We start from the raw sequence: 19,707 nt of genomic DNA, 5'->3' as shown, positions 1-19,707 counted from the left end.
GTAGCACACACTTTAGTATCCATGCATTCTGAGTTGATTTCAAATGTGTATTTTGTTGATATGCTTTAAAATAATGAAATTAATGAATTCCTTCCGTCCATCATCTATGCTGGTGTTTGTCCCCATTGTCACTGAGCAAGATGCAGGGGACAGCCTGGCCAGGTCACCAGTCCTCTCAGGGACAAAACCCACTCATTCCCATTGAAGGACAATTTAGTGTCTCCAGTAAACCTAACGTGTTTTTGGCCTGTGAGAGGAAATCGGAGTGCCCTGAGAAAACCCATGCATGCATGAGGAGAACATTCACTCCACGCAGAAAGGCAGCTGCCGGGATTTAAACCCACAACCTCTTTCAGCGAGGAACTACTGCTTAGGCAGCAGTAGATCAGGAGGTGGGGTTGTCCAGTAATTGGAAGGTTGTAGGTGCGATCCTGGCTCCCACCAGAGAATTCTGCTGTTGCGTCCTTGGGCAAAACACTTAACTCACCTTGCCTGCTGTTGGTGGTCGGAGGGATCAATGGCGCCAGTGTTGGGTAGCCTCACCTCTGTCAGTGCGCCCCAGGGCAGCTGTGGCTGCATCATAGCTCATCCCCACCAGTGTGTTTATGTGTGTGTGAATGGGTGAATGACTGATTGTGATGTGAAATGTCTGGGGGTGGGGTGTGTGTGTGTGTGTGTGTGTTTGTGGGGGGGGGGGTGAAGAACCCTAAGAAAGTGCTATATAAATACAAGCCATTTACCATTTACTGGCTGCGCCACAATCCAGCTCCAATTAATAGGTTAGAATTAGAAATCAGAAGCTAGATAACCAAGAGGTCGTTCAGTCACATCTTGCAGAAACAGAAGTACTGCATTGTCCATGCATAGAGAACATTTTCTTTCATCTGACTGTTATTTATTTGTCTTTTTTATGGCTTAAGGTCAGTTTCCCAGCACCTTCGTGGAGGAGGTTACCATCCCCAGCACCAAGCCAGGAGACATACTCTACGTGTGCATCAATGACTTCAGCTCTGCTGAGTCTGGGACTCTGTCCCTAAAAAGAGGTACAGTTGTATTTTATACACAAAACTTTAACCAAAATAAATTATATATCATTAGCATGCTTTGGAGTGTTATCTAACCAAACTGAACACATTTGCTCTTCACACTAACAGCCTGTGTGTTCTCACTTAGCTTAACGCTACTTGTTGATGTTGCAGAGCTCAGGTAAACGTTTGTGCTGTTTCTGTGTCGTGTTGTGACCTGATTGTCAGATTTGACTGATGCCTTCTCTCCTTTGACGCAAAGTTAGCTGATCACAAACATTTAAATCACACAATGTTTCTCAAAATATTCTAAGCAGCATTTAACACTGTCAGAAAAAAATCACAGATTAAATCAGATTATTTTCATTTAAAATCTAGTCCGCACACAGTCTTGTGTTCAGAGTAAATATATAATGATGCACAGGGTTTAGACTTAATTTGCTCTTAAATTGTATTTGTGCTATGTATTATTGCAGTTAAAATGTTTAACTATAGCCAGACACTTCCAATGGCTTGTTTTTATCAAAACAGCTGAGAGGTGAGAAAAGGGTGGTTTTCTTCTACAGGAAGGAGATGAGTATTTAGAAATAATCCAACAGTTTTTATAAGATGAGAAACATTTCAATCCTGAAACAGATGAGCAAAGTCAAATCTGTTGTTGTTGTGTTTTAATAGTAGTGGAATAGTCGTCATATTTTCTGAGCTGTCTTTTATTTTAACTGCATTGATCAAATAATAATCACAAAAATTGGCAAAGATTTAGATTTCTGTGACCATGATGCTAATTAGAAATCAAGAGTGAATTACAACAATGTAAAATTAATTACTTTTGTTATTTTAATACCTTTCTAAATATGTGTATGCCTTTTGCTTGAACCTGGCTCATGAAATGCAAATATTTATTAGAATTGAATAGAATAGACTAGAATAGATTTTATTTATCCCACAGTGGGGAAATTCATTTGCTACAGCATACACAACATAGACTAGAGAAAAGGAAGAAGAAGAATAAAAAGATTACAGGAAAACACATAAAGACATAAGCTGTTGTTGTAAACTTCAACCAGTAAAAACAACAAATAGAAAGACAACACTGGTTTCCAAAACTATGCAGCACAGACATGCTAATCTACATCTAGTATTGCACAGTTATCGAACACATACTGAATATTGCGTTGATGCTATTGTGTACCAGGATAATGCCAGTACCAGTTAAACTGAGGAGTTGTACACAGAGGATGAATGGTCTACGGTAGCGTTGTGTTTTACATCTTGGATGTCTCAGGCTGGCTCTGAAGAAACTATTAGTGTTTATCTAATAATATACCTTTTCTTTGTTGATTTCAACCTGACCTGCTGCATTTCTACACACCCACTCGTGCCCTTCGTTCAGCTGCTCCTGATTGTTTCGAAGGTTCGCTATAAATATCGGGGTGAGCGTGCCTTCTCACACGCTGCCCCTAAACTCTGGAACTCTCTCCATGTGCGTAGCCTGGCCTGCCAGACTCCTCTGTTTAATTCTTAAACGGAGAAATTTCTCTGTGCAGAATTAAACTGAGGACAAGTCTGGCAGGCCAGGCTACCATGTGCGTCTATGGGCGTCAGGCACCTTCCCTATGTAGGTTTAAGTCTGCCCTCAAAACACGCTATTTTAGCCTGGCTTTTCCCACATGACTGTCTTCATACTTCAGTGTGACGCTTCTCTCTTAGCGGCAGCTTGTGACATTCTTCTGTACTTTTTAGCTCAGTTAGTTTGTACTTGTTTCTCTTTTATCTCTTTATCTTAGTGCTTTTACTTGTTTTATGGTTAGTTAACTTTTAATGTAATTTTATGCCCTGCTTTTATGTGTTGCTGTTATGTGTGTCATATGTTTTAGTTTATATTTTACTCTTATTCTGTCTTTGTTGTGTTTGAGCCTTTGGCTCTCCTGTACAGCACTTTGGTTAGCTGCCATGCTATTTTGAAATGTGCTTTGTAAATAAACTGGTATGGTATGGTATGGTATGGTATTTGAAGTGTATTACACATACATTTTAAAATACACCACACCCTCAGTTGATTGTTGGAACTGCTGTTAATCACACTATAAGTCAGTTACCAAAATCCACCACTAGATGTCCTCAGAGGCCAAGTTTACATTTTTAAAATTTGTGTTAATCTGTTTTTCTTCTCACCACCTGAAATTCCTCACATAAACACATTTGAATTTTTCTTCATCACACTTGTGCATGACTTATGTTTAAAGTAAGTTACATTTTCATACGTGTGTCTTTATTTTTTACTACAATAGCTGGTAGGTGTAGCTAATGTTGCAGTTGGAGTATTCAGGGGGTTCTTCATCTGGTAATATTTCAATCATTCTGACTGGTCATGTTAAAGCATGAAGACTTTAGATGAGTCACTGTCATAAGGCAAATAAAAAATATTTGAGTGCCCTAATTTCAAGTATTTATCACTCCTTAACAAGCTCATATCTAGTTTAAATAATGAATTCCAGAATTTCTGTGTTATTTTTCACTTATAATTCTTATTTACCATATCAGAGGATAGAGGGGACATTTTAATGATTGTCCATCCAGTTTTGTTTCCTATGGCTACATCGGCTCTATTCTAGTTTCGGTCCCAGACACAATGAGAGGTGGAGCTCCAGGTCTTTGGAATGTGACCCTTGTGATTTCTGGCTGACCAGACAACATTCCTGTAATCCTTCCTCTCCGGTAATGGTAGAACATAGTATTTAATGTTTTAAGAAAGTCAGTGACAAAGCTGAATCCTCATTAGCCTTACTAGAACCTTAGGTGAATGAAAATTTAGTTCAGGTATTTTTCCACAAAAATAAAATGTAAATAAAGCCAAATTAGCCAAAAAGAGATGAATGATTATGCCAGTGGTCCGCAAATGGCGGCCCGTGGGCCACGTCCGGCCCGCGAGCCCTTTCTTTGTGGCCCCCAAACCCTGTGCGCACCCCCCACCCCCACCCCCGATGGCCGACTGGGAGGTTTAGGATAGAGCTGAGGAAAATAATCAAATAATCAATGCATGAGATGCGGGCATAAATGGTTTTGCATCATAGAAGAGTACCATAATCAATTATAGTAGAATGTGTTTTGTTATTTTAACGGCGGCACCAGCGCAGCATCAAAATCAGTCAGAACGGTGTTCTCCACATTTACCGGGTAGGAAACTTTGATCTGCCTTTATGTGGTACTGCAGGGCTGAGCGCTGGAGTTACAACCTGAGACCGAACCCGAATCGAATCAGCCCGACCGGCTCTGTTGGATTTGGGCCGTGAATTATGTTCATTGAGCGGGTTGTCGCGAGGCACGCTCCGCTCGCTCGATCAGCGACTGAGACAGAGAGAGCGGGAGATTGTGTGCTCACACAAGAGAGAGGATCGGAGGACGCTCCTCTAAACACGCATTATTATTTTCATAATTTCATTATTGTTTCTCCTGGAAGCGCTCAGTCAGAGTGCTGTGATGTCGGAAGGTCCGGTCTTGGGGAGGGAGCGGGGTCAGTGATGCATGATCATCTGTATCTTTTATTTAGGGACATGGAGAAGTTAAAAGGAGAGAGAAATAGAAGATAGAAGTTCTTGTTCCACTTTATTCTTTTGTTTCATGATGATAAACTGATGTTAAATTCAACCTAAAGAGAAACTGGGAGGAAGCTTTGGTTCATTTTAAGTTACAGGAGATCTTGTTTCCTATCTGCTCCTTCAGAGACAGCATGGACATGAGAGTTACATGGTGAGGGTCACACAGGACAGGTTAGTGCAGTCACACAGCCGAGCTGGAGGGGGACATGTGCTATCCTTCTTTATATTGCAAGCTTGTGTGTTATGTGCATTACAGCCAGTGATCCAAACAGCAGCAGCCCCCCCCCCCCCCCCCCCCAAAGAATTTTAGGTTTAACTTTCTAAGCAAAAACACATTTTTAGTCCGTCTTTTGTGGGCGTCCAGCTCCCATCACAATGCTAGACATGACAATAGATCATTTATCTACAAGAAAACTGTACATAATAATTTGACTTCCCTTTTTCCTTCATCTGTAGGTGATGTGGTAGTGGGAGAGGCAGGAGAGTCCAAGGACCTCGGGGAAGCCTGGCAGCGTGGATGCAATGCCTGGGGAGTCCGTGGTCTCTTTCCTACTTCGTGTGTAAAGGAGCTGTTCCTCTCTGGCCGCTCCAGGCAGCTGTCTGAGCGTTCGGCTCAGGCCCAGGCTTTGGAGCTTCCGCCTTACGCTTTAGGCCAAGCCCGAGCACTTATGAGCCTTCATGCACAGCTCAATGAAGAGCTGGACTTTCGAGAGGGGGACCTGATCATCATCACAGGGCTGCCTGAGCCAGGCTGGTTCCAGGGAGAGCTGGATGACCGAAGAGGCATCTTCCCAGAGGGATTTGTGGAACTCCTGGCTCCTCTCCGGTCTCCTCAGGAGCCTTTTGACTGTCAGTATTTGAATCGTGACCCCCAGCAGTTAATCTACGAGGACTCTTATGATGCAGGAGAAGGGACCGAAGAGGAAGTTATGGAAGAAGGTGAAGTCTTTCTTGGAGAAGAAGAACAGAAGGAAGCTGCAGTAGAGGAAGAGTACGAGGATATGGATGGAATCTATGGAGTTGCACTTTATGAGTTTCGGGCCATGGAGCCAGGTGAGTTGGACTTTGATGTGGGAGATCGCATTCGTATTGTAAACACTCTGGAAGACGGCTGGTTGGAGGGGGTGCTGCGGGGGCAGCAAGGTATTTTTCCTCATCGTTTTGTTAAAATTGAGGATGATGGGCAGAAAACTACAGAGGAAAGTGTTGAACCTGAAGACAGAAAGGGGAATGGCTGTACTGAACAACACTCTGACCATGAATGTTCTAGCAGGTCAGAGAGGGATCCTGAATGGAAAGTACATGAGGACCATACTGTGTGGGATTTGGACTTCTTTGAGAGAACTGAAGAGCAAAGGTTGCAATATGAACATAAAAGTGGTGAGGGTCACGCTGATCAATGGGAACAGAGGTCTCTGCCTCCTAGACCTATCCGCCCATCTCATAGACCGCCTGAGAGACCTAGATCCACTCCTCCTGCAAGGCCAAGACTCCCACCTCGGCCCAGTCGGCCTGCAAATCGGCCCAGGCAACAAGCTGGTCTGAAATCCAGTGGAAATCAGTCCAACTATACCAATGGAAATGTTCAATCAATACAGCCTAGACGATCTCACAGTGTTTTTCTTCATGGCTCTCAGCCTGGTTGGTCAAAAGAAAAGACCTATTCCCAGAAACCATCAATAGAAAGGATCTCTCCTAGTAATAGGCCACCTAGTCTTGGCCAGGCTTTACTGAATGTTGTAGGCCACAAGCAAAGGCTAATTCGCCATGCTAGTGTTGGTGATGCCGATATGAGACAGAGAGTTGAAGCACAACCACGTTACCAGCAGAGGACTCGGGGAACTAATGGGATACTACCAACATCCATTACCTTAGAAGCCCTGGCAACATCAGCAAGTGACCTGGAAGCAAAGCTGTCTCAGCAGCTTTTTGAATTTGAGAAAAGCTTGACAACTTCTTGTAGTGACACTAATGAGAGTTCTGGTGTTTCGAAGGATGATTTATCCTCCACTGTCCTTAACCAGCAGACACACATCTCCCGCCACTTTTCTATACTTGAATACAGCGATGAAAATGATATAATTCGCGGGACTTCGCATTCTCCTGTACCCTATTCTAAGTGTTCATCTTTGGACAGGCGTAGAAACCTTCGCCCTCCACCTCCTCGTCCTCGAGACCTGCGCCCCCCTGCCCCGGCTTCATACAAACCAGCTCGTCCTGCTCCACGTCCCCCACCACGCTGTTCAAGACAAAATGCCACTCGTCCATCCTACAGCCACCACGCCAATAGCCCTATCTTCTACACTCCTGATGAACCGGCACCAGAAGCTCACTCAGAGGTTCAAGCTGAATCTGTTGACAACACGGCCACTCAGGAACATGAACTTCAGGGACAAGTAAATGCAGAAAAAGAGCTGGAAAAGGACATTGAGTTGGAAAGTGAGATACAGATGGAAGAGGAGGAAAGGTACCAACTGTTGCTACGGCTACAAGACGTGGAGCATGACATGGAGGAGTATGCACGAACAGCAGAGGAACTCAGAGTGATGCTACAGGAGGAGGAAGATGAGACGGCCCGTCTACAAGTCTTGGAGAATCTGGAGTTCTGTAACTACACACTAGAGACACTGGCCCTGGAGCAGCAGCAGTTGCAAGGTAAGGCTGTACACAAGGATTAGGAGTCACTGTTACCTGAATCTGCAGTTTTGAGTTTCATGTGTTGTCAAAAGACCAAAGTAGCTGAATTGGGAGCAGACACTCTAGAGCAAGGGGGGCAAACCAAAAACAAATAAGGTTTGCCTGAATTTGTGTCACAGTTTCTATTCTGCCTGCAGGTGAAATTGAGGCAAATGTATGAAAATGTAATAAAGAAAGAATCTAGAAATGGCTCAAGGGATATCCTCTTTCAGTTGCATTCCAAATCTCTCCAATATAAGCGCACTGAGGAAAAACACACATTCACTGCTAGGACATCCAAACATCAGTCCTGTTTTTACCTCTCTGAGGCCATATTTTACTTTATCTTGGGGGTGGGGGGGGGTGGGGGGGGGGGTAGAACCCTTAGAAGACACTACACAAATACAGACCATTTACCTTACATGCACATCAGAAAACTGAAGTATTGCACTAAAAAGACTCTCATAGTTTTTTTTAATGCACGTAAATGTGTTAGTCTGACTGAAGGCAGACTGGTTGTAATTGAGCTGAAGCACCCAGATAATGCGGTAGCAATCTGATTACATTCTGCATGTAAACGGGTTAGCCAAACTAAACCGGTAGGACGCTCGCATTCCGGAATTGACGACACCATGGAAGTGGTCTTCTTATAAGACCATCGTCACAAAACAACACGCATAACGCCACAAAACAGGAGAGCATGTATCAAATAAGCTGTGCCGCAGTGTTGTTGATGCCCATTCCTTCAGCCATTGTGCATATCCTGTTTCATTTCAGGCTGCTTCACTCCCACCAGCCTCTGTTTACTGTTTGTGTTGCTATAAGCTAACCGGAAGAATGCCGACATGAAAAGGCGCATGTCGCCACCTATTGTATCGGAGTGGAACAAACTTTATTTGAGAGGCCAGTTTTCTAGTCCGCATGTAAACTAGGATAAAGACTCCCAGTTTATTACAGTAAGCCTGGATCGACTTAGATGTCGTTCAGTGCACATGTAACTGCACTGATTGTTTTCTTACGTTCCTACTTTTACATCCAGACTGCACAATGATGCCAGCAAAAAAGGCAAAATTTTTCTTTTTCTTCTTTTTGTGCTTTTTATTGATGGTTGGTGAACTGAAAAAGCTATCTACTAGCTTTTATATTTGCTACCGGCACAGAAATAGCTAACAGCCGAAAACCGGGTAGACAGTGCCACCTAGTGAAACTACCAATGCTAAAAATCTGTGGTGTGATTTCTGGTCAGCAGAGGCCAGTGGTGTCCAATATGAAATGATGAGGTTTCTACCTCAAGAATCACTAAAACCACTTTAGCTTAAAGTGTTAAAAACACTTTAGTGTTGTTTTAATAAGAAAAGTTGCAGAAACTTCTTTATGATTGTGAATGACAAAGAAAGGACCATATCTCTAAGGGCTGCAACTGTTGGTGACTAGTTAGAGATACAGGATTGGGAGAAAATATCCACATTTTTTATTTTAAACCTCTCTTAGATGGCACAAACTTTGTACATTTTCATTTCACAGTCCGGTTCAGTGGACTCATAGGTCTCCTTCAAAAAGCAGCTGAAAACTCACCTGTTCAAGCTGGCTTTGGTGTGACCTTCATCACCACCCTTTCCTTATTCTGCTCTTTCTACTTATTCCGCCTTTCCCGGGATCCACTGATTTCCCTCTTTCCTAATCAATTTCTCTCTTCCTTTCCTTACATAATTGTTTTTTATTTCAATAAATTATCTCATTTTGAACATATTTTTGATCGTTTTTTGAAATCTTTTTTGTGTACTTTAATTTTATTTTTTGTTATCTGAAGTACCTTGTGATTTTTATCTTGAGGCGCTATATAAAATACTTTCTTTCTTTCTTTCTTTCTTTCTTTCTTTCTTTCTTTCTTTCTTTCTTTCTTTCTTTCTTTCTTTCTTTCAAAAATTAAAACTTCAAAAAAATTCTGAGCATATTTGCAAATGTGCAAATTTCCTTGTTGCAACTGAGGCAAAAGTGTCTTAAGTTTATGCGTTGTTGCAGTTTATGCAAATCTTTTTCACAGTTCTATCATTTCGAATGAGATAATCTTTCTGATCTAATCAACCTAGTTTTATAGCCCCCCCCCCCCCCCCCCCCCCAAAAAAAAGTTTTCTCAGTCATTTTACACTTTCTTGTCCAATGAAAACAAAGGGTCAGGAAATAAAGTGTTGTTTTAATAAGTTTCATTAGTAAGGATTCATTTGTCTGTTTTCAGTTATGTCAAGTATAGTTTCTAAAACTGTTACATTTAACTCCATGCTTGCAGTTTTCTCTCTTTGCACTAAAACGAGGTGGTGTGGATGCAAGTTTTTGGAGGGGCGGATATTCGTTTTCAAAAAACCCCGGCTACGTGTGGACTAGGCCTTAAAGGGACTTTACGGAGTTTTGAATTTTTATGCTCGCGATTGCCCCCTCAGGCCAAAAGCATAACGACAGCTTTAGTAGTAGGCTCGTGCACGAGGCGCACATGCTGTACGTGCACACTCCTGAAAATAACAGCTGAGACAGTCCCGCATGTGTGTGTGTGTGTGTGTGTGTGTGTGTGTGTGTGTGTGTGTGTGTGTGTGTGTGTCGGAGGACAGAGGACAGAATGTGCAGCTAATTAATTAAATAATTTGGTTCTGTACCTTTCTCTTCTGCTTGAAAAATCGTTCCAAAATGAAAGTTGAACCCACATCTTTTTTATCTGTGAATTCAATGCCGTTCGGCGAGTCTCAAATAAAAATTTGGGCATCTTACTGTAAAAAAATATACCATTAATGTAAAAAAGAAACTCTAAATAATCTTTGTTGATATCCAGAATCGAACCCGGGTGTCCTGCGCGAAAGTCCAACATCTTACTCGGTGAGCTACAGCGCCAGTGACATCAGCGACATCGTTTGTAACTGTAATATTTATATCCTTAATGACAGCTGAAACAACGTTCAAAGAATGGTTCGGAGCGAAAATGGCTATTTTGTTGCTAATTTGCAGGAAATATCTAGAAGAAAGTTCTACAGAAAGTAGCTAAGGGTCCTCAGAAATGTAGCTAGCTTTGTCACTAGGCGTTAGGAACAGCGACAAAGACTAAAGCTACTGATAGCAAATGCTACGGGCTATGGGCTCGACCCGAGCAGCTCTCTTTTTCTGTGATTTTACAGAAAAACAGGCAATCACAGTAAAAATGCCAGGGCTCATTCTACAGGACCAGGGCATTGCAGGAGAATGTATGAAGAAGAAATGTATTATTTCTATACATGGTTTGGCTGTCAAACTTCCATAATGCCCCTTTAAAGAGCAAGTCACCCCCAAAACAACATTTTTTTGCTGATAAACTGTTTAAAGGAGTTTATAATCATGCTGAAGACACGTGTAGTCAGTTATTTGGCACTTTAGTGCATCTTAATTAAATTTAAAATATTCTGCCTAAAACTGTCAGTGTTGCGCCATCTTCAGGTAAAAACTCTGCTCTGCATTTAAATTTATATCTGCCTTTGCTATTGGCTAAGAGGTACACTATGATGTTAGCTGATGCATTATGATGTCACATTGTTGTTGTGTGCCTGTGTGTGTGTGTGTGTGTGTGTGTGTGTGTGTGTGTGTGTGTGTGTGTGTGTGTTTGTTAGCGGCTCCGCCCTCTTGGTCTGCCAGGCAACAGCATTTTTTTTGCGTTTTTCAAACAGGAAGTGGGAGTGGAGCAAGACTCTGGTAGGGGGTGACATTCCCTTTAAGATTTGATGCATCTTAACATTTTTGACTGAAAAGTCTGTTAAAATGTTAGTTTTGTCATAAATAAACTTTCAGCCTAGTCACTGCAGATAAATGGGCTCTTTGTTAAGGTTTTGTTTCCAGTGTCACACTATTCTCTTAACGATTGGCTTTTGATCTTAAAACAGTAATGAATATGTTTTTTTACTTTGATGTGATTCAGATGACTGCTTTTTTTTAGTTTGTGTACACCATGAGTTTCAGTTTTTCAATATTTCCTGATAGAAGTTTGTGTTTTTCTCCAAATATGATTTTTGCAGTCTTTTAATTTCATGTGTTTTAAGTGTAAAAATAATTTATTTGTGTTGTTCCATCCAGTATGTCTGTTGTCCATGAATGATTCATACTGCTTTCTTTTGCCCAATAAATAGTGGATTTATTGTAATTTTGTAATGTTTTCCCAAACTTCTAAACGTGAATTAAATACAGAAAACTAATGCACATTATAAATGTGTTAATGTAAATAATCAGCTTCAAGACAGGGGTTGTATTGGTGCTCAGCAAGACTCAGGAAACCACATACCTGTCGATCTAGAACCATTCACACACCCATTCATACAGTAACAGGACAAACATTCTAGGTTCACACTGATAGATGTGGAAAATGACAAAGGTTTTGTCAGCATTTGTGATCAGTAGTGTCTGAAGTGGTAATTATTCACACTTAAGAGTAGCTTTCTTTTGTTTTTCACTTCTCACAGGATCTTTGTATGAAAATCACGTTTTTACACAGCTGCTGAAATGAATCGGCTAACATCCTCTTGTATGGGAGCATTTTTCCATGGTTTTAGAGGGTGTGTTTTTTTGTGCGACGTTTGAGACACAATGGCCGCTTATTGTTACAAGGCAGACAGTAACTTCAACACGGGGCGTTGCCTCGGCTTCACTTTCAGTACAAAGTCTGAGTAAATACTAAGGAGGTGTGATAAATATGATCAGAACTAAATCAGGAACAGACCCATTTATTCTGATCTGTTTGTTTTTTAAACAAATCATTTCAGTTTCCAGGTCAGTCCGATTGAATATCAATAAATACATCTGCTGGGATGTTGTTGATTGATGGATACAAATTGGAATATTAAATTTTTTTTTCTTTATAATTTTTTTTATAACAAATGACCAGTTAAGTACAGAATAATCACTGGTGTACCGTGTATTAGGGTTTTTATTTATACTGATAGACAAGAGATATGGGTAAATAAAATAATTGCTTTCAGTTTGATTTAATATCTATTTTACATTTGTGTTTTTTTAAATCTACAAGAATAAGCAAAATTTTAAATTATTTTATTTGTTATTTCTTTTTGTGTCACAAGCTTGAGAGCTTTTATTTGTATTTTTTAAGGTTCTAACTCTGGTGATAATCCAATCAAACTTGTTTAAATTAATCATTTGGAATGTAATTAAAAAGTTCATACATGTTAATTTCCTCACAGACAGCATTCTTCATTTGTGTTGCAGTATTTATGCCAGTCTGAAATGTGGTTATCTTTATTTTTCTCTCACAGTAGTTGAAGCTAATGTTCTTCCACTGTCCTTGTGTTTGTTTTTTCCTCATCGGTGCTCTTTGACCTACAGCCTTCTGTAATTCTTTAAACCATTCAAACGCCTCTCTCAATCTCTGTGACATCACAGCAGACTGTCTTTGGGATCCATTTCAGCCTCAAGTTTCTCCCGTCTGATAGATGCATGATTTATGTATAAAGTTGGCCATGTGACCTTATCTCTTTATCTTTTTGCGCCACTTTTTCTTGATAGAGTCTTGACCGGGTCTTGGAAAGCCTGATATGTGTGAGCAAACACGGCTGCTGAGAGGAATGTTTCATTTGACATTCCTGCTGCTGAAACACACATAAACACAGTTTCGGTCTTGTTCTTTTCTTGAAAGCTGAGATGTTGAACACTGATAATTAGGCAGTTTTGTGCAGGAATCTGTGCAAGTTTTTTTGCGTACTCTTAACACAATTTAATTATTGGTGCAGTTAATGGATTAAATGTGCTTATTTCTTTATTTTTGATTGGGTACCAGAAACTTGATAAACCCCAAGGTAATCTTGTTCCAGCCTCTAATTAAATGTTGTATTGCCCGATTTCAGTTAATTGGAACAGTGTGTGTGTGTGTGTGTGTGTGTGTGTGTGTGTGTGTGTGTGTGTGTGTGTGTTGATGTGAATTGTGTAAATCTAAGTGTATGCATGCCTTTCAAACTTGTCCTTTCTGTCCCTCCCTCTTTCATGCTTGGCTAAAAGGGGGTAGGTTATATTATACTCCAGCTTTATGAATAGGCTGGAAGTTTTTCTCACACTAAAAGATTGTGTCTCTTCCAAAAGTGGGGACAGTCTCCAACAATAGCTCATTGTGCAAACCAGCAGCTACTTTTTCCCTGGCTGCTCTGTCCTAATCAGGCTATGCACCCTCAAAAATCCCCACATATAAATTGGCTGCCTCTAAATATAATACACAACCTTTTATTAGATATTTAGCAAAAAATTTCAACTTCAGTGTCCCTTCTGCTCTAGTTTCCAGTTTAAAAAATGTCCAGACTTGTACATTAATGTCTGTAAATGATTGCTGGTCTTTGACATTCATACCAAAGTCAAAACGAGTGAGTCAGAAACAGTGATATGAAAGTAAGAATTGCTTGTATAAATGAGAGAAGGTCATTGGCTGAATCTAACAATAAACTGGGAAAAAATATAAATGAAAAGATATGGAAATATTCTCTGTCATTTATACCAGGTGTTTTAAACTCTCAAAGGCTGAAGTTTGCCTCTGTTCCAAAACAACTAGTATTTTGACAAGCTTCTTTTCCTGCAAACAGAAGTAGGAGTCAGTTAAAACAAAGGGAGGGACTGCTAGGCTAATCTTCCTCCCATGCGACTCCACTGAGCACAGGAGGCTCCTCCTTCAGTAACCCTACGGTCTTCTTCTCCTGCCATGATTGGCTCAAATGGCTTTAGGAAGGGTGTGATCCAGTTACACTGAGGGCTGGGAGGTGCTTGGGCCAGGCAGTCCTGTAGAGGCAACTGAAGAGGAGACAGAGGAAAACAAGTGGGAAATTTACAGACAATATGCCTGGCAGGTGGAGTCTCCGACAGCGCTTTGTTATGGAATGCTGGACTTTGGAAAGAGAGAATAAGCCACACTGAAGAGGAACCATCAGCCCCAGGTAGGCTGATTTAAATCGTAAGAGCCATGAAGAGCCCAGTAGTTTATGGCAACCCAGTCATGTTTGGTTCAGTGGACTGGAACCAAGCAACTCGTGTCCCACTGAGAAGAGGGAAAAGTGTGGAGGAGCTGGGAGATGCTGGATGGGCCAGAGAGAGGGAAAGACTGGCTCATCTGCAACAGATGCAACAGCTACATCAACTGCAGATTCAGCAGCAACAGGTTGGATATCTTGGATATGGAGTTGTTCCTCCAAACCAGATACAGAGACCAGTTTTATTAGCAAGTCCAGCTCCACCAGGCCCTGTTCCAGTGCATGGTGGAATGATGATGCCTGTAGGTGGTCCTGTGCCACCTCCAGGGCATGTGCCAGCTCAATGGTCAGGACAATGGGACAGTCAAGTCCAAGTCAGACAGGAAAATGTCTTCCAGCAGCCAAACTGGGACGTGAGACCTCCTGATCAAAATGTTTACTTCCATCCTCGCTCAGAGGATGGTCACCTGGACGTGAGGATTTCTGAATGGAAAGGGAAGCATTGCTTTTACCAAGGACCTGAGGACTTTAACCACCAAGAGTTCAACAGGGTGCCACAAGCTGGAGACAACCTTGACATCAGGTCTCAAGAGGACTATGGTAAACTGCATGAGGAAAGAAAAACCAGGGATGACTGGCATATAGATATTGACTCTGAGCGTTATGACCGTAGGCAGCACAAAGACTCAGAAGAGTGTGATCATAGAGACAAATACAGGGACAGGGGTCACTATGACAGAAAACACAGTGACCAGTACGATGAAAGATCAAAGGGGTATTATGACACAAGGAAACAACATAAACGTGATCTGAGAGAACATGACAGTTACAATAGTGAATACGAAGACTACCATGATCATAGAGACACATTCCCTCACAGACACAGGGACAGAGATCGCTACGAGGACCGCAGAGACCGAGACAGGAACCATTATGAGGACCGCAGAGACTGGGACAGGGATTACCATGAAGACCGTGATTGGGATTATTATGACTCTAAAGAAAGTCGTTTCATCAGAGAAAAAGATCATTGTCGGCAAAGAGAGGATGACCGATATTACGAGGAGCGAAAACCCAAAGACCATTATTATGACCGCTGTGCGGAAGATCGATATAAATGCAGGGAAAACAACTATAAACACAGGGACGAGTACAATAGAAGAGGCGAGGAAGTGCAGAGGAGCAGAGGAAGGGGCCAGTATGACTCTGAAGTTGATGAGCACTGGGAATGTAGGGAGAAGGACCAGAATTACAGATACAGGGATTCAAGAGACAACAGAAAAGAGGAATATTACAACCACAGAAGGAGGGACTATGATGAAAGAGATGACAATGATCGATTGAAAGTGGACCACTATGACGATAAATATGAGGATTGTTATGAGTCCAGCCCAAGAGACGGATACAGAGATTCAGTATCTGTGGACCCTGAATATGAGGAATATCCTACAAAAACTCACATGACACTCTGTGCAAAATGGGTTGAGCAGCAGAATAAGAACTTTGTTTTTGGGGAAATGCGCTCTGTTGATGATCCTGTTGTATACCAACAAGACAAAGATGAGCAGGAAAGGGGGTACGAGTCCCGTTCTGGAAGTTCAAAAAAGGGACGTGAGCCTGTGTACGTGGGCTCCCTAGACAGAAACAGCTTCTACAGGAAGACGGCGCCGAGCTCCTTGCAAAAGTCTCAGTTTGCCACTACCAGGAAACTAAAGCAAGGTAAACTCTACGTATATGGCCATGTGGGCGAAGATGTTTCACATCCTGCGTTTGTACAGTGTGTCAGGTTTTTGTGTGTGTGAGATAATTTGTTTGTTTTAATATTTATACGGGGACAGTACAGTAATTCAGATCATTTAAACTAGCTGAGGTCCTTGAAAACCAGAGGACACATGGTTTATTAACACTCCCAGCTCTAGTAAATGAATAGAATGAGGTAGGGAAGGTTTCCAGCCACACTGTTTTGTTGGGTGATGACCTTCAGATGCGCCCTTCTAATCAATCCTGGGGTGTTCAAAGTGCTGACTGGCCACACTGCCCTACGCTTTTAGAAGATGAGTGGTGTGTGTGTGTGTGTGTGTGTGTGTGTGTGTGTGTGTGTGTGTGTGTGTGTGTGTGTGTGTGTGTGTGTGTGTGTGTGTGTGTGTGTGTGTGTGTGTGTGTGTGTGTGTGTGTGTGTGTGTGTGTGTGGGGTGAGTATCACTTTTGTATAAAGTGAGCTGTCAGGTATTTGTGACTATGAAGGCACATGGAACCGGTTTTGTGGGTTCTTGGGATTTTGTTTTCTCTGTCATTCTCTCCTTCTATGGGTTTCCTTCTTACTGCCCTTCTCTAAATAAGTAAAGCTATGTGCACACAACTAGTTTGTTGAGTTCTTTCATGGCTGAGAGGACAGTGTTTATTGCCTTTTTCTGACAAACTTAAAAACTTTGAAACACTGAAAGGCAAGTTTCAGTTTTTCATGTGCAAATGTTGCCACCCTTTCCCACTTACATCTGCGCCTTAATGTTAAAATAAAAAGATAAGAGCACATCAAACTTTTCTTTTTGTTTTGGGCTATGTTCTTCCATCTGCATTGCGGGCTTTAGGATGTGTTGGAGTGGTACTGTTTCCCACAGAGTCATTTACCTTGAGAAGACAGAGTCAGAGGCTTAAGTTCTCCCATGCAAGATCTCAAAGTAGAAACTACATTAATGCTCATGTCTTATTGTCTTTTTATTGACATCCATCTCACATAAATGTGTTCAGACTCCAATAACTAAAGATCACATAACCAAATGACCAATTGAGTTTTTAAGATGCATTGTTTAGAATTTGGTATAATTTAGCAACAAGTTGCTAATTTTAAGTATTACTTTGATGTAGATTATCTAGAAAACGTGTCCAGGCTATTTGAAAATTATGTTGACTCAATATTGTTTTGTTTGCATTGGTATAAATACCTCATTTTACATCAGCTGGCAACATCATCAATATCTAATATGTTTTCAAAGCCAATACTGTCAAGTAAGAATAAGTCTGAAATTTGAAAACATCTTTATTTCTAAATCTGCTGGATTCTAAATTGTATTATTTCTGCATATCCTAATAATAGTGATGCACCGATGTGAAATTTTGTGCCAATATTGATATCCAGTATTAACCCTCTCAGGCTCAAAATAAGGCCTAGTCCACACGTAGCCGGGTTTTTTTAAAAACGAATATCCGCCCCTCCAAAAACTTGCATCCACACCACCTCGTTTAAGAAAAAAACTGTCCACACGTACCCGGATAAATACGTTGTTAAGGACATGCCAGACTTGTAGGCGGCAGTACTTCCCCCGTTCTTAACCTCGTCCTTCGTCTGTGGTCTTCCGCAAGGAGCAGTAATTCCGCTTGCAAAAACAAACAAGCAGAAAGCGCTTGGACAATTGATGAAGCGAGCACAGCTCTGAGGGCATCCATGCTGTCGGCTAGTGTAAACACAGGTCGCACACGTGATGTCAGCATTTTTTTGTCGCGGGAGGTGATGTTGCGGACCTTAAAACTCCGGTTTTGTCTGTCCACACGCAGACACCCAAAACAGAGAAAACGCAGATCTTCACTTTGGCCGGAGTTTTTAAAAAGATCCATTTTCGTGTGAAAACACTCCGTTTTCGTGTGGATGACAGGCCAAAACGTAGAAAAATATCTACGTTTTGGCAGATCCCCGGCTACGTGTGGACAGGGCCTTAGATTTGATAAAAGGATGAACAACTAAGTGCTTCAGGGGTACTTCTGAGTTAAAAATGCTCATGAAATACGTTTGTGGAGTAACCAGGTAGGTAGGTTTTAACGTTGCAAATCTGCAACGCCTGCCTCCAGAGGGTTAATATTGCTGCTATGGCTGATAACCTATATTTGCCGATACCGATATGTATATACAAACACTGACATTTATGCTACTGAAATCAGCAGAGTTATTATAGACAGAATATTATGCAAGCTAAAATTTTAAATGCCTTGCCTTATCTATAGAGTACAAACTAGATTTTATATTATGTCATTAAATACACACACCATACACACAATTACGCTTCTGACATGATTACCATCACCGTTACATTTATGCTTCTAATATGTTTACCATCACATGACTAAACAGTTACACATTATCACCCCCTCACACTCTGAACCAGATACACAAACGGAAACAACATGGAAAAATATCGGTTGTTAACATCAGCCCTGTTTTACTTGTCAGACCGATACAGATATTTTTTTAAATGACTAACATCGGCCGATATCTATAGTGATGCCGATATATCGTGCTGATATTGATAAAAAGGCCTCAGGCCGGTGAATACATTTTACTTAAATCAGTTTTTTTGGGGTTTAAACACTCAGAGCTGAGTTGGTAAATATTTCAACAGTAGTGATTCATTAAACCATCACAGGAAGAATGTGGAAGTTTCATGACTAGTTGTAAACTGATTGAAGAGCACTTCCCTGGATCACTTTATTGTGCCTGAAAAGAAGCAGGTGGCGCCCTACATCCCTTCCCCCAGTTACCTAGAAACTTACATGTGCACAGCCACACACACACAGTCTCCATCAGCACACAGCCTTCTCCAGAGTCTGAGTATTAATCCCTAGCGTCAGCAGGGTGAGTGGGGGTCTGTCTGGTGCCAGGCGGAGTCCAGCTCAGGTCTGACTCCTGCATTGCAACACAACACTGATACACTGTGGTGTGTGTGTGTGTGTGTGTGTGTGTGTGTGTGTGTGCTTGTGCGTGCGTGCATGCAGTTGCGCGTTGTACTAATGGGCCATTGGAGGTTTACTCGAGACCTGACGGCATCTTTCACCACACACACATGCACACGCGTGCATGCTTGCCTGTGCAGTGTGTTGCCATCCGTTAATCTTGTTAAACTGTTTCAGCTCGGTCAGGGGTTTGCTCTGAGACTGCAGGGCTAAAAACATTAGACCATCCTGTTGCTGTCCATATGGAGCTTACATTGTGATTCTGTGGCATGGAAGGGACATTTAAAGCTTTTAAAACATGCCATCAGGATAGACATTAGCTGTGTGCCTTTTTGCCGTTTGTTTCCTGTCAAAAGTTATATTTGAGTTGTCTGAAGCTATCGCAGGTTTAACTTTCTTAGCATTCTCACATGAGGTTTCATATCTTAATGAGGAGAAAGGTCAAAGTAAACGCTCAGCCATTGTCTGCACCATGTTTTAGTAGTTTTAAACATCTCATCCACAACCAAACATAAGTTCTTCCTTCTAGAAGTTTAGTTCAATTTGACTTAATAGTTGAGTCATTTGTGGAAAATAAGCATCAAATTAGATTGTATGTAAATGTGTTTACTTTTGAATGTTCAGCATATGCCATCTGCTGCATGGACGGGTTGAGCACCTGCGTATGAGTAATGTCATCATCCATGCCATGTTGTCCACTGTAATCCTTACTGTTGC

At 41.5% G+C, this 19,707-nt stretch overlaps 1 protein-coding gene across 3 annotated transcripts in view; it reads left to right on the top strand.

Moving 5' to 3' along the window:
• dnmbp (dynamin binding protein) overlaps window positions 1-19,707 on the top strand; it is a 62,284-nt gene that overhangs the window by 27,103 nt on the left and 15,474 nt on the right. For 2 of the 3 annotated variants that reach the window (XM_015963117.3, XM_015963115.3), the window contains exons 3-4: window positions 921-1,043; window positions 5,081-7,279. In XM_015963117.3, the coding sequence (XP_015818603.3) occupies window positions 921-1,043; window positions 5,081-7,279 (2,322 nt within the window). Of the gene's footprint in view, window positions 1-920; window positions 1,044-5,080; window positions 7,280-14,093; window positions 15,988-19,707 lie in introns of those variants that run through there. The other variant, XM_015963118.3, reaches the window with a different exon arrangement.

This window comes from Nothobranchius furzeri, chromosome 16 (genome assembly GCF_043380555.1).
Source record: "Nothobranchius furzeri strain GRZ-AD chromosome 16, NfurGRZ-RIMD1, whole genome shotgun sequence".
NCBI lineage: Eukaryota > Metazoa > Chordata > Actinopteri > Cyprinodontiformes > Nothobranchiidae > Nothobranchius > Nothobranchius furzeri.
This window is presented reverse-complemented; position numbering and strand designations above follow the sequence as displayed.